Source organism: Drosophila persimilis, unplaced genomic scaffold (genome assembly GCF_003286085.1).
Source record: "Drosophila persimilis strain 14011-0111.01,24,50 unplaced genomic scaffold, DperRS2 tig00000663-arrow-arrow-pilon, whole genome shotgun sequence".
NCBI classification, from domain to species: Eukaryota; Metazoa; Arthropoda; class Insecta; order Diptera; family Drosophilidae; genus Drosophila; species Drosophila persimilis.
This window is the reverse complement of record NW_020825331.1, coordinates 1675039-1689615: the sequence shown is the minus strand read 5'-3', so window position 1 is coordinate 1689615 and position 14577 is coordinate 1675039. Positions and strand designations below refer to the sequence as shown.

Genomic DNA, 14577 nt, shown 5'->3' with positions numbered 1-14577 from the left:
TCCAGGTAGACCCATTGCTATCAGCCTTATACCATATATAAACCTATAAATATATATATCTATACTACTACTGCTACTACTACTCCTACTACTCCTAATGTTACGCCATTATCTGCTACTACTGATATGATTACGATTAACTGTTCATGAAACTGAAAAAGAAATGCAAAAGCCAAAAAACCAAAAGGAAAGAAAAGATAAAGATATTCTGAGATCCTTTTCGGAACCAAAGAGCATTTTGTTTTTCTTCCCTTCACTTTGAATTCCGCTTCAGTTTTGACGAGTGTTTTGATTTTCGTTTCTGTTTCGATTACATTTACCGTTGCGATAACCATTGATCGTAAAGCATTATTACCGTTGTGTCTTCCTATCACTCTGTCTCTCTCGCTCTGTCTTCGTCTATCTGTGTATCCTTGTGTGCGAGTGTGTCGCACACGTACACACACGCACACAGGGATTTGTTATAATTTTATGATTTATTATCGATAAGCCGATTGGCAGAGCGACGTCAATGTCGATGGCGATAGCTCGCTCGCACTAATTTGTGGTGTGTACTTGAGTGTAGTATTCAGTTGAACATGCTTTGATATTGAGTTCCTTCGATTACAATACCGATTTCGATTACGATTACGATTACGATTAACATTTCGATTACGATTCTTGAGTTGGCATGCGTGTTAAGCGTTACCGTTTCGAGTTCAATAGCAAGCAGAGCGCATCCGCATGCAGTTCCGTATGAGTATCCGTACGAGTATCCGTAGATATTCGAGAGAGCTGATTAAGCCAGCCATATAACCATATACATATCCAAGCGTATTATAGCCTATCTATAGCCGTATCTGTATCTGTGTATATATTGTAACTATGTATATATCATTATACTTGTACATTGCACCAGGTAAGCATTACCGTTCGTTCGAGTTCGTTGTTGAGCTTTGCATGGGTTCGGATCCGTGTATATAAAATATTCAAGTAGAACTGATAAATCAGTTTGCATCCCAGCATCGACCGCAGCCAACCCCACCCCGACTCGACTCGACTCGAACACATTGCATACTTCGTACACCTCGGAAACACACACGATTTTTATATCTTACTATCTATCTATCTATCTATCTGTCTGTCTCTTTGTCTCTCATATGCTGTACTATCTTATTCGTATGCGTATGTACTACTCGTATGTACCACATATATATGCATTGATTGTCACTTTGTCTCTTGTTGTCCTCCCACTTACGTTTGCCTTCTTTGTCACTCACATTTTGCTCTTTATCTTTATCCTACTATGTCTAAGTGTATATCCCGTATTCGTGCCAATTTCTATCTATAGTCTCATCCTATTCTAGTCTCTAAGTTGTATAGAACTCAGCCCCGAACGTATCCCTCTAAAAAGAGAACTCTCCCTCTGTATCTCCCCCTCTCTCTTTCTCTCCCACTCTCTCGATTACACACACACATATGCATTGCCCACTGTAAACTATATGCCCCACTGTAACTCTGACCCCTCAGGCACACTCTCGCACACACACATCACATGCATATGTACATGTACATGTATTACTACTATAGTCTCGGGACCCAACAAACTGTACAACAAAAAACCCAGTCCCTAGGCCACTCACACCACATGAATACAAGTAAATAAACATATGTATGTATGAGGGCCCATGTCCAGATTCACTCTGTATATAAACAGACATCAGAACCCATCAGAACAGAAAACAGAAAACAGAAAACAGAACAGAACTCCAGGCCAACTCCAGATAGAAGACCAAAAGTCGCCAGAAGTCTCCTTCTCACACTATTTCTCTGTCCTTCTCTTTGTGTCTTTTTATATACATATATACTATATATACGTACATACCCGAGAATAATCCCAGTTAACACCCAGCCCCATGTATAGTACAGGACCCTATATCCGTATATACAAAATATATATATATATGTATACATATATGTATATGAATTGCAACCATTTGCATATACGAGCATATAAGGAAACCACCCCTTTACCACTCTCTCTATGACTATATCTATGAATCAATTTATATATATAGTATATGCCTATATATGTATAAATGAATATCGAATAACAACACACATCTATAACTCTATAAATATATACCTATATATATATATAAAACATACATATATATAAACCTACAGCATACTCGGCATGTATCTGTTTGGCGGTAAGTTTTGTAAATTTTTGGACGAATCCGGACTCGAACGCGAGTGTACGTGTCCCGAAATAATCAGCCGGCATCCGCAATGCGAGTGCGATCGCAAACACTTCAACAACATTTTGTGGGCCACTGTCACAGTATTCCAAGTAAGAACAATAAAACAGCAATAAACTTACAGAATCCCCCAACCACACCCAACCACCCACATCCAACCATCCAACCGCACCCATCCCTTACTCCAACTGTATGTAACAGATCCAGCCACACCCACACCCACTTTTCCCCACTGTAAGAGAAATACAAGAGTTACAACAAATATCACCTATCAAGTATTTTTTAAAAATTTTCAAGTATAGCCACAAAAGTACCCAGTTCCTAGTTTCTCTGTCTCTCTTTCTCTATTTCTCTGTTTGACCTCTTGATTTGTATTGATTTCTCGTGATTCCTAGCCAATATATATGTATTTCCAACCATCCCTTCGTTAGTTGTATCTTTTGAGTTCTGATCTTTGAGTTCTCTTGTTCACTTTTGAATTTTTCGATTTGAGTTTGAATTGAGATTTCGATTCTGATGCCAGCAAATGTAGTCCACACCCCTATGCCTATGCCCCACTAACACACATGCAAAATCCTCACAAAAGAACACCAAAGTAGGCCGCATATCTTTCCACCAGTGTGTATATATATATTGTGTACAGATCACATCCCATTATCCACTTATGCTTCCACAGTACTGCTGTACGCTGCTCTGCAGAGGTACAGTCTCGTCCGGCCAAGCGCTCTATCACATAACCTCTTTTCTTTTCTCTCTCTCTCTCTCTCTCTTCTATCTCTCCTTATCTTTCACCCACCCACTCGTACACGACACATGACTTAAGCCAAGCAAACCGTTATCGATGATGCTACCTTTTGTTGCATGACCCCCTTGGGATCCTCTCAGCTATATTGCCTATGCCTCTGCCTCCGGCTTTCGGCTTTGATTTTGTTGTATGCAATCCTCGGATGTGATTCCGATTTATAATCCAATTCAAAGTCAGATTCCTACTGACACACACACGCACACTCTCACTACTCTACAACTAGAATTTGTATATAATTGTTTCATTTCCGTTCCGTTTTGTTTCGTTCCATTTGGTTCGTTTGTTCGTTAGCTTGTTACAAACGAAATAAAGCTCTTAATTTTTCAATTAGCCGCCCACACCCTCCTCCCAAGAAAACCCCAAAATCTCCTTCTCGTTCTCTGTCTCTCTTTTTCTGTTTCCCTCTTCCTCTCTCTCTTTGTCTGTCTCTCTCTCTCTCTCTCTGTCTCACATAGTCGAACCATTCGAAAATTGTCGCTAAGCAAAACCATATACAAATCGTTATATATACATCAATATGTTGAAAGTTGTATTTGTGCAATACCAATACCAATGTACAGCCACAAAGTTAAGAACCATAACAAAAACAAAAAAAAAAAACAAAATACCAAAACTGAACATTAACTTTTATATCAACCGCATTCGTATTGTATCATATTAAAAAACAAAAAACAACTTTTAAATAGAACAGAAAAAAAAACATTGGCACGTCGTGTACAGAGCAAAACAGAAAAACCAAAAAACCAATAATTTGAAATCTTTGAAAAATTCCTATGCAAGAATTATGTGCGCTTTTTGCCTTTGCCTTTGCCTTTTGCTCTTTGTCCTTAGTCCGAGGAGAGCGGCCGCCGTGCTGCTGCTTCTCTTTGAGTTTTGCTATTGAATTGGTTTTGCTTTTGCTTTCGCTTTTGGCTTTGCTTATAGCGTTCTCGTTTTTGTCTTAGTTTGTTTTTGCGTTGTTTTTGTGTGTCTTTGTTTAGTTTTTAGTATGCCACACCACGAATTATTGTTTGAAGAACCGCTCTGTGCAGCAGCCTACTTACAAATATTGGATATTGGTCGCACTGTACTGTCCAGCCAGAGAAACGTATCGAATGAAATTCATCGAGTGTCGCTGGCACTGCTTGCGCACTCAACTTTTCGCCTTCCAACTATCCTGCTCTGCATATCTCTCTCTCTCTCTCTCTCTCTCTCTCTATCTTTCTGTCTCCCTTGCTCTGACACAGTCTGCTTGCTTTTATTTGCGTTTGCCTGTTGATTGCCGAATTACTCTTAAGTCATAAGCTATGATTGATTAATCCGCAAATGATTGATCGAGTGCTGTCCGTAAGAGTCCAACATTTGTGATATTCCTGTAAATGTTTCTGATTATATTCAAAGATAATGTTCGTAACAGCTGATGACCTATTCATCTGTTAAGACTTGCTAATAGAATAAGAAATAAACTTAGAAAATTTTTGTGTTGAAATGTGTATTACTGAATATACTAATAGTACCTATTCAATTTACAAATATTACCTATTCAAAACGTAAGGAAAGCACAGATACCAGTGAAAGTAAAAGATTCGCTTTCAAGCATTCTAAATGATGCACAGCTGTGAACAGACGATGTTCATGGTCAAATCAAATACTCTTACAGCAATACCTATAATGTTAGTTAAGTTTCACGATTAACGCATCTTTTTGCGGCGGCCAGAGCTAGCAAACGAAAGCTAGTGCCTACAATCATTCATATATTGCGAGTATACATATGTACGAGGACATATGGAACAACTCGTTAAAGTATGCTACATATATCCGACTAACAGGTTATATAATATATTTGACTATCTCTCGCTCTCGCTCTCGCCATCTCTATGTCTCTTTCGCTCTCTTTCTTTGCTCTCTCTCTCTGCTCTCTCTTGCGCTCTCTCTCTGTATCTGTCTGCCTCTGCCTTTGTCTGACATTTAACATTCGTTTGGCATTCGTTTTATATTACGTTTCTACTTACTTACTTACTTACGTGCCACCCACCGCAACAAATAAAACTACAAAATTTGTTTATTGGTATTTCGTTCTTTTTTTCTTTCGCTTCTTTCGATTAATTATCGATACATGTATATCCGACATATATATGATATCCATGCATATGTATGTTATATCTGCTCTGCACCACGTTTGCCGCCCGCCACTGCAACTGCAACTCCAACCGATCAACAACAACAACAACTCCAACTCCAACAAAAATTCCAACTCCAACTACAACAATCTCCAACAACAATCAACTCAACAACAATCTACAACAACAATCACCAACAAAATGTTTTTAGATACTGACGCAAGAGGATTGGAACGTCGTCCTGTTCAATGGAATGGAAAAGACTAGTCATTGGGCCGCATTGTACTTTGTGGCCCTAATGACATTCGGCAATTATGTGCTATTTAATTTATTGGTGGCCATTTTGGTTGAGGGATTCAGTTCAGAGGTAGAGTTTTGCCAACAAAAAAAGTTCCCATGCGTTACCCCTCATCAAAGACCCAACCCCGCATTAACACCCCAACTTACTCGTCGCAATCGCCATTCGAACAGCGATGCGCCGATGTTGATAAATCGATATGATTAATCGCTTAGCTATCGGAATGAAAATTCGATAGCTCGTATAGTGCATACAAAAATTAAACATGTAGATCAAATAAAAATTGAAAGCTCCAGGCTGCTATCCGAACGGTAGACACGATATATCGATAAGTGTAGAAGGACTTTTTACACTCTTTCCAGTATTTTCAAGAATGATTAGCGTTCACTCAAAGTATCATTGACCATCCATGAAAATTACTTTGATTAATTAACTGATTTACAAATGAAGAAAAGTCATTTCTCTAATATTTCTAGAAATGTATGAGTTGAGAAGCTTAGTTGTTTTGCAGAATGATCGATCAATTCGATCGATATGCGAATATTCATATGCAGCTCGAAAAGCCCGAGCTCCGATAAGCAAAACGTGTTGTATACCAACATCAGTCGATCACCCACAGCCCTCTCCTCCCACAGCCTTGCCCACTCCAGCGCAATTCCAAGCACCCACCCAAGAACCAGCGTGAGTCAAAAAACGCGTGTGGCACGCGACCAGCTGAGCAGCCGACCGACCCCCAAAGAATCCCCCACTCCATGCTCCACGCTCTAAGGTTGACGAGAAAGTCTAATTTTGAAATTTTGATTCCCTCAGCGAAATGAACGTCGCGAGCGCGAACAGCGCGAGTTGGTTAAGAAACTGCGCGAAGAGACATTGGCCGAGAATTATAGCGATGGTATGTACGATGAATCGCGCAGCGAGGCGGATTCATCGACCACTAACGATAGTTACTACGAGGTACGCAATCGCTGGCGCTCAGCGGAGGACGTGCGCAAGGTAAGTCATCCGTAAGCGAAAGCGGAAGCGGAAGTGCCACAGTGGACACAGATCCGGTGCGTGTATGTGTGCCTGTGTGCCTGTGTGTGAGTGGTGTATTCGGTTGCATGCGTCTCGTTGCATGAGTGTGTGCTACAGTCTCAATGAGAGTGTGTTGAATGCATGTTTGTGTGTGTGTGTGTGTGTGTGTGTGAAGCACAGCACCGGTTCTATCCACGGCTCGTCCTCCTACTCCCACCAACAGCTGCAGGACTCGGCCGAGCTGATCATCGAGGCCAAGAGCAACATGCACCGCCAGCGGCTGCTCCAGCCCAGTCACGATTACCAGATCAATGAGCTGCCCACGCCGGGCGGCGCACCGGCGTCTGGCATTACTGCTTCCGGCCAGGACAAGGAAGCTGGAGGTGGAGGCAGCGGCGCCAGCAACATCCTCAAGCTGATGCCACACGAAGAGGGCAGCAGCAAGCCCCGCGGCGGCCTCAAAAAGGTAAGTGACCCAGCAACGGATCCGACGGACCCACACGCTGGGTACTGCCACGGGAAGAGCAGCCACGACCTACGACGAACAGGACATGACTTATGACACCCCCATCGACATACACATCATGTCCACTGCTCGCTTCGCACACAGACATACTCCGTCAAGGACAGACGCAGCGAGGCGCCGCGCCTTTCCAAGATCCGGCTCGTCCGGGAGCCACCTATCATCACAACGACGGCGGCCACGCCGCAGGACTCGCCCAGCACCACCCTGGAGCCGGGCATGACCTTCCGCCAGTGGGGCGACATGGAGGTGAGTGCTCTCTGATCGTTTTCTCGCTTTTCGAACTTCATTCAACTCTACTGCCACGCCAACAGCCACCGCCTCCTCCATCGCCAACGCTGCTGCGACCCCCGAACATTTTCACTGGGGGACAGCGCACCCTGGACGAGGGCATACCCGCCATCGATCTCATTCCACCCTCCCCAGTGCTCGCCCACAAACCGCTCAACATCCTCAACGCCAGCCAGCTGGGAGTGGGTGTGGGCGGAGGCATGGGCATAGGAATGGGCATGAGCATGGGGATAGCAGGTGGGACGGGGAGCACAGGAAGCAGCATGCACAGCGTCATCATCGATGACATATCGAAGAGCTCTGGCTCGACAGCAGCTGCCGCGCCCATCTATGTGCCCACTATCTCCTCCTCGTCGACGGCGGGGGGACTGGGGGGACTCCAGCCTCCGATTGGGCCTTCCACTGCGCACACGGAGAGCCACAGCTACAGTCACAGTCTGAATGATCTGACGGGCTCGATGACAGTCCATGGACCTGGAACTGGAATTGGACCTGGAGCTGGAGCTGGACCTGGAGCTGCTACCAGTGCCGGTGCCTCGACCAGCGGCAGTTCTTCCAGCGAGCGCCTTCCCCTGACCCCGTCCCCGTCCCCGTCCCCGTACAGCGGAATTGGTGGGGGCAGCTTCAAGCAGCGCTTCCGGCGTAGCAGCTCCAAGAAGAGAAGACCCCAGCCGACAGCCGCAGCCGAGGACAGCATCAGTGGCCATGACGAGGAGGAGCAGCAGCAGCAGCTGAACAACGGCAGCGACAACAGCTTCCTGCTGAGGAGCAGTGCGGGAGGAGGATTGGGAGGAGGTGGTGCAGGTGCAGGAAGCGGAAACGCAGGAGGAGCTGCCAAGGACACCAACCGGCTGAGCCCGCAAAACTCGATCCGCAGACTGTCGAACACGCTGAGCATCGGCAGTGGCAGTAGTCCGGGGGCGGCGCTGGGCAGTCGCCGGGCCTCGGCCTGCATCTTCAACTCGCAGGTGTACCAGAACCTGAACCAGCCCCCGAAGCTGCGTCCGGGCACGGGTCAGCGGCGGATGAGCTCCATTGAGCTGGCATTCAGCAAGACCTCGCACCTGAACCTGCACAACCTGGAGGCGAACCGGAAGTCGCTGTCCTACACGAATTCTAAGATGGACCTCGACAAGTGGCAGAGGTCGTACGGCAATCTCAACGAGCCGGACAACATGCTGCAGCAGTACATCGAGGCGCGGGACAAGCGCAAGACCTCGATAAGCCACTATAACCTGAAGAAGCGGCTCGAGGAGAAGGAGCTCCAGCAGTTGCAGCAGCTCCACCAGCAGCAACTGCTACTCCAGCAACAGCAACAGGACTCCTCGTCCTCCTCCCAGCAGCAGCCCCAGTCCCAGTCCCATCGGCTCTCCAAGGAGTTCCAGCACATGGCACTGCAGCCACATTCCATGATGACAAGTGGCGGGCGGATGTCCAAGCTGAAGATGATCATCGAACGGCTCACGCCCAGGCAGTTTGCCATGGAGCGTGAGTCCTACTCGATGTACGTCTTTCCCGAGGATAACAAGTGAGTGGCCTAGCATTTACAAATAATTTCGAACACTGGAAGTCCGGTAAAGTCGGGGGAAATCGGTTCCCTTTATAAGAAAACTTATCCGTAGAAACCATTGAAATCATGGGTTTTTCATAACAATATCTAACCAAATCGTAGGACTGTCTTCTTAATTGATGTGCCCATGCGACATTTTATTATTCGGTTATTCGAAAACGCGAATTTCGAAATTCCATTGCAATCTAAACTTTGAATTTTTTTATTAATCACTTTATATCCACTCAACTTGCGACGCCCAGGTTTCGGCAGGTCTGTACGTGGTTTGTCAATCAGAAGTGGTTTGACAATGTTGTGCTGCTGTTCATCGCACTCAACTGCATCACCCTGGCGATGGAAAGACCAAACATCCCTCCAACCAGCACCGAAAGATTGTTCCTGTCAACAGCCAATTACGTGTTCACCGCCGTCTTCACCGTTGAGATGTTCATTAAGGTAGGATTTTGCCAGTAGGCCTGACTGGCCCGACTGGACCGACGGGCTCTTCCGGCGTAAAAGCAGAACATTGCCTTAACCCGAAACCTGAATTCCGATTGCAGGTAGTCGCCACGGGCATGTTCTACGGCACGGATGCGTACTTCACATCCGGTTGGAATATCATGGACGGATCTTTGGTTACCATTTCCATAATTGATTTGTTAATGTCATTGATTAGCGAATCGAGCCCGAGGATATTTGGGATTTTAAGGGTAAGTAGGGGGTCTCTGGGCTAATTCGCAATCCGATAGCAGTCGCAGTCGCAGGCCTCAGCATCAGCATCATCGACAGATAAATTTCAACAACAAATTTTTACAACAAGAAATCAACAACAACTAGTACAACTAATGCGATTCCAATAACAGCTACAACAACAACAAGCAAGAACAACAACCAGAACAAGCAGTACAATCGAATCGACCACGCCCATTTATTTGGCTGCTGTTTGCGCACGCGCGGATCAGAAAAGCTCTCGCTAAAGCTCTCAATAAAGCTATATCAAGCTCAAGATCGCCTTCGCTCGCTCGCTCGCTCGCTCCTTCGCTCGATGCTATGCTCTATTTATCTATATCTGTCTGCTGATTGGCTATCTCTATATACTTTTCTATCTTTCGCGCACACACACACACACACAAACACACACCCACCCACACACAGACACACGATTGAACAATTGAACAACTTCTTCCTCAAATCTTTTCAACAATTTTTGTTCAATTTTTTGTGTATACATATGTATGTATTCGGGTATATCTATATATATATCTATCTATCTGTATCTTATGTATATATGTACATACCCGTATCTCTCTCCCTCTCTCGAAACCGCAGGTAAATTCCTTATTCTGCTTTAATGAGTTACTGAGCAAAAAATAAATCCAATTGCTTTCACCATTTGTTACTATAAGTGTGTGTAGTCCCGAAACCGAAATCCATTCCAAAGATACTATTCCAAATCCAGTAAATGTTTGGCTCGCCTCCATTGAGTTCTTGTATGTATATTGTATATAATTCGACCGATTCGGTTACTTCTCGAAACAAAACTAAAAAAAAAAAACTAAAAAACCCTCATATTCAGCTTTATTCCTCCCCAAAAGAATTTGAATGTATTGAGAAATTATCCCATTGAACCCATTACGTCCCATTTGAATCCATTACATTTAATCATTTAATTAATTCCATTTAGATTCACATATATGTATATGATAATAATTCTAACCACTCCATTTATATATACAACTGTGTTCGGAACGATGGTGGTGCCAAAACAAAGGAAACGAGAACTTTGTCAAAAAGTTTATAATGGAAAAAATGGTCGAGACAGCTTTTATGTACATGGCTTAAAACCAAAAATGAAAACTACGTCTAGGTTATCTAATCTTTTGAAATCTAGCGCTATTTTTTTACAAATTCAAAGTTACGAAAAGAAAAACCCACTTTATACCACGTGATACAGAAAAATATCTGAGATAAATAATTTTTGTTTAATAATTTGAAGCTATTAATGAAGTTAAGATGGACAGGACAATCCTTGAAGCGTCTGGATACAGATACAATTAGTATTTCGGGATCAACCTGTAAAGGCGAATTTGTACTTACATTTTTTGCAATAGATGGAAATCAATAGGGTTTCCTCTCAAGGAAGATATTTGTCTAAAAGCAATGGTACAGACTGATCGAGATATTTACTGATGCTTGAAGGAGCTACTTTTATTCCGAACGCAGCTGTATTTTGGCATATAGATCCTAGGATCCATATAGAGCCCCATCCGCACTACTGACCATCCACCATCCACCATCCAGCATCCAGCATAAAGCATTTTAGCTTTGCTTTGTTGTCCACACACACGTTTGTTGAGCGCTTTGTTTGCGTTTAATTTAATTCCATTTAATTCAATTCAATTCCATTTCATAAGAGGTGGCGCCGCCTGGCGTGTTTCGCGAAGAGCGATATAAGCAGTGCAAGCAGTGCATATTCGTTACATAAATACCTATTGAACATCCCCCTACTATCTCTTTCTCTCTCAATGGTTCGTTCGCAGGTGTTTCGGCTACTTCGTTCCCTGCGGCCTCTGCGGGTGATCAACCGTGCCCCGGGTCTGAAACTAGTCGTGCAAACGCTCTTATCGTCCCTACGTCCCATCGGCAATATCGTGCTGATCTGCTGCACCTTCTTCATCATCTTCGGGATACTGGGCGTACAGTTATTCAAGGGCACCTTCTTCTACTGCGAGGGCGAGAACATCAAAAACGTGCGCAACGCGGACGAGTGCCGCCGCATTCCGGGCAACGTCTGGACGAACCGCAAATACAACTTTGACGACCTGGGCAAGGCCCTGATGTCCCTCTTCGTGCTGAGCTCCCGCGACGGATGGGTGAACATCATGTACACGGGCCTCGATGCCGTCGGCGTCGATCAGCAGCCCATCGTAAACTACAACGAGTGGCGGCTGCTCTACTTCATAGCGTTCATCCTGCTGGTGGGCTTCTTCGTGCTCAACATGTTCGTGGGCGTGGTGGTGGAGAACTTCCATCGGTGCCGCGAGGAGCAGGAGAAGGAGGAGAAAATCAGGCGCGCGGCCAAGCGGGCCCTGCAGATGGAGAAGAAGCGCCGCCGGATGCACGAGCCGCCCTATTACACCAACTACTCGCCCACCCGCATGTTCGTGCACAACGTCGTGACCTCCAAGTACTTCGACCTGGCCATCGCAGCCGTCATAGGGCTAAATGTGGTCACCATGGCCATGGAGTACTACAAGATGAAAATGGCCCTGCAGTATGCCCTGAAGATATTCAACTACTTCTTCACCGCCGTCTTCATCCTGGAGGCGAACATGAAGCTGGTGGCCCTCGGCTGGAAGCTGTACCTCAAGGATCGCTGGAACCAGCTGGACGTGGGCATCGTCCTGCTCTCGATCGTGGGCATCGTACTCGAGGAGCTGGAGACGAAGATTATACCCATCAATCCGACAATCATTCGGGTGATGCGCGTCTTGCGCATCGCCCGCGTCCTCAAGCTGCTGAAAATGGCAAAGGGCATTCGGGCACTGCTGGACACCGTGATGCAGGCCCTGCCACAGGTGGGCAACCTGGGACTGCTCTTCTTCCTGCTGTTCTTCATCTTCGCGGCGCTGGGCGTGGAGCTGTTTGGGCGCCTCGAGTGCTCCGACGAGATACCCTGCCAGGGCCTGGGCGAGCACGCGCACTTCGCCAACTTTGGCATGGCTTTCCTCACATTGTTTCGCGTAGCGACTGGCGACAATTGGAACGGCATCATGAAGGACACGCTGAGGGATAATTGCGATGACGCGGCCGATTGTGTACGCAATTGCTGCGTCAGCTCGGTTATTGCTCCCATATTCTTTGTGATATTCGTGCTAATGGCGCAATTCGTTTTGGTGAATGTCGTCGTGGCTGTACTGATGAAACACCTCGAGGAGAGCCACAAGCAAATGGAAGACGAGCTCGACATGGAGGTGGAGCTCGAGCGTGAGCTGGTGCGCGAGCAGGAGTTCGCCCAGGAGCAGAAGCTGTGCCAGCAGCTGGCGGAGGCGCAGGCAAAGGCGGCTGCTCCCCCACGCCCCCTCGCCAAGGTCAAGTCGCTGCCGAAGAACTTCATCTACAGCACCCCCTCGCTGGACAAGAAGTTCCCCAGCCCCCAGTCCCTCACTAGCAGCGCGGCCACCAATCTCAACCAGCTGCAGCAGCAGAATCCATCCACATCGACATCCACATCGCCGGGACTGGGCGGACTGGCGCAGCGGGGCGGGACAGCCGGAGCGGGAGCGGGAGGACGCCGCCAGACCGTACAGTACTTCAATCAGCCACAAAGCGGGCCGGGCCTGGGTCTCGGCCTTGGCCTGGGCCTGAGCCTGGCCGAGATGGGTGGCACGCTGACGCCTCAGGCGCTGAGCGCGCGGCTGGGCGAACCCTTTGGCGGCGCCTCAACAGCGACGGCAGCGGGAGGTGGTAATTGTGCCGGCTTCGGCCAGGAGCCGGGCAACCTCCAGCTGCCGCCTCTGGGGCGCCGCGGGCGACGCGCCTCGGCCGCCGCCGGCTTCCGCAAGCGCGGCGTGCTGTCCAAGGAGCGCTCGCTAGACGAGCAGGCCATTCGACGACGTAATCTGGAGGCCAACCGCACCAGCTGCGACTCGCTGCCCTGGGGTGGGGATGCCCTCGACTACAGGCGCGGCACCATCTTCGAGAGCCTCGAGTCGGATGGCGGGGGCGGCGGACTGGGATCGGGATCGGGATCGGGATCTGGAGGATCGCCACTCGGTTTTGATATTCGCAGCGTGCGCAGTGCGGATGTTCCGCACCTGGAGCCGGACACCGATGCTCTGGCCGTGGTCAGTGCCCTGGTGCCCGCAGCAACGCCTATGCCCCTGTCCATGCCGCTAGCCCTGCCCATGCCCATGCCCACGCCCACACCCACACCCTCATCCACACCCACCGGGATGTCGTCAGCACATCATCCGCCACCACGTCGCCCCTTCGGCTGGTCGCAGTCCGTCGACCAGGGCTGCCTCCTGGGGGCGCCCGGTCGCAGCAGCCTCCTTCTATCCGTGCCGCGCTCGATGCCCCCCCGGAGCCGCAGCGGCAGCACCAAGCAGCTCTTCAAGCAGCAGGCCCTCGACGAGGATGCCGACATGGACGAGAGCTCGCTGCTGCTGCCAGCCGTCAGCGGGGGAGCCGTTGGAGGCCCCACCCCCACCGTCGCCGCTGCCCTGGAGAGCGTGGCTGCCGCCAGTGCTGTGGACTCCCACTTGCTACCAGGCAAATCCGATTCGGCGGACATCTTGCGCATTATCAGCGAGCGGCGGCGGATGGATCAGCGGGACCAGAGGGATCCCAGGGACGATGTCGAGGACAGGGACAGCGACTACAACGAGCTGTTGCTGGTCAAGTCCCCCCAGTCCTCGATGGACTAGGCATGCAACCCCTGTATGTCCATCTCAATCTCTCTCTCTCTCTCTCTCTCTCCAAGTATACATAGATCCCTGTCTGTCGCCCTTACTTTGTATACCAGTCTCTATAAAACAAAAAACAACCCAGTGGAAAAACAAAAAAAAATCTTTAGGGAATTTTCTAAGTGCTCAGTTTTAGAACTTGAAAACTACAACTAAAAAAAATCGATAGGCAATAGGCAATAGCGATAACAATAACGATAAATGAAAATGATTAATCGATAGCCGTAACTATTACCGATAAACGATAACTACTCTTAGAGCGTTCGTTATCCAACGCAAGACAAAAACAA

At 47.5% G+C, this 14577-nt stretch overlaps 1 protein-coding gene across 1 annotated transcript in view; it reads left to right on the top strand.

Moving 5' to 3' along the window:
- LOC6603116 (voltage-dependent T-type calcium channel subunit alpha-1G) overlaps positions 1-14577 on the top strand; it is a gene marked incomplete at its 5' end in the record, with an annotated part of 43198 nt that extends 28621 nt beyond the window's left edge. The window contains 11 exons of the mRNA XM_026991334.1: positions 2167-2332; positions 5356-5511; positions 6253-6435; positions 6680-6922; positions 7067-7228; positions 7294-7474; positions 7508-7629; positions 7687-8798; positions 9083-9275; positions 9380-9529; positions 11360-14577. Coding sequence (XP_026847135.1) covers positions 2167-2332; positions 5356-5511; positions 6253-6435; positions 6680-6922; positions 7067-7228; positions 7294-7474; positions 7508-7629; positions 7687-8798; positions 9083-9275; positions 9380-9529; positions 11360-14248 — 5557 coding nt within the window. The remainder of the gene's footprint in view (positions 1-2166; positions 2333-5355; positions 5512-6252; positions 6436-6679; positions 6923-7066; positions 7229-7293; positions 7475-7507; positions 7630-7686; positions 8799-9082; positions 9276-9379; positions 9530-11359) is intronic.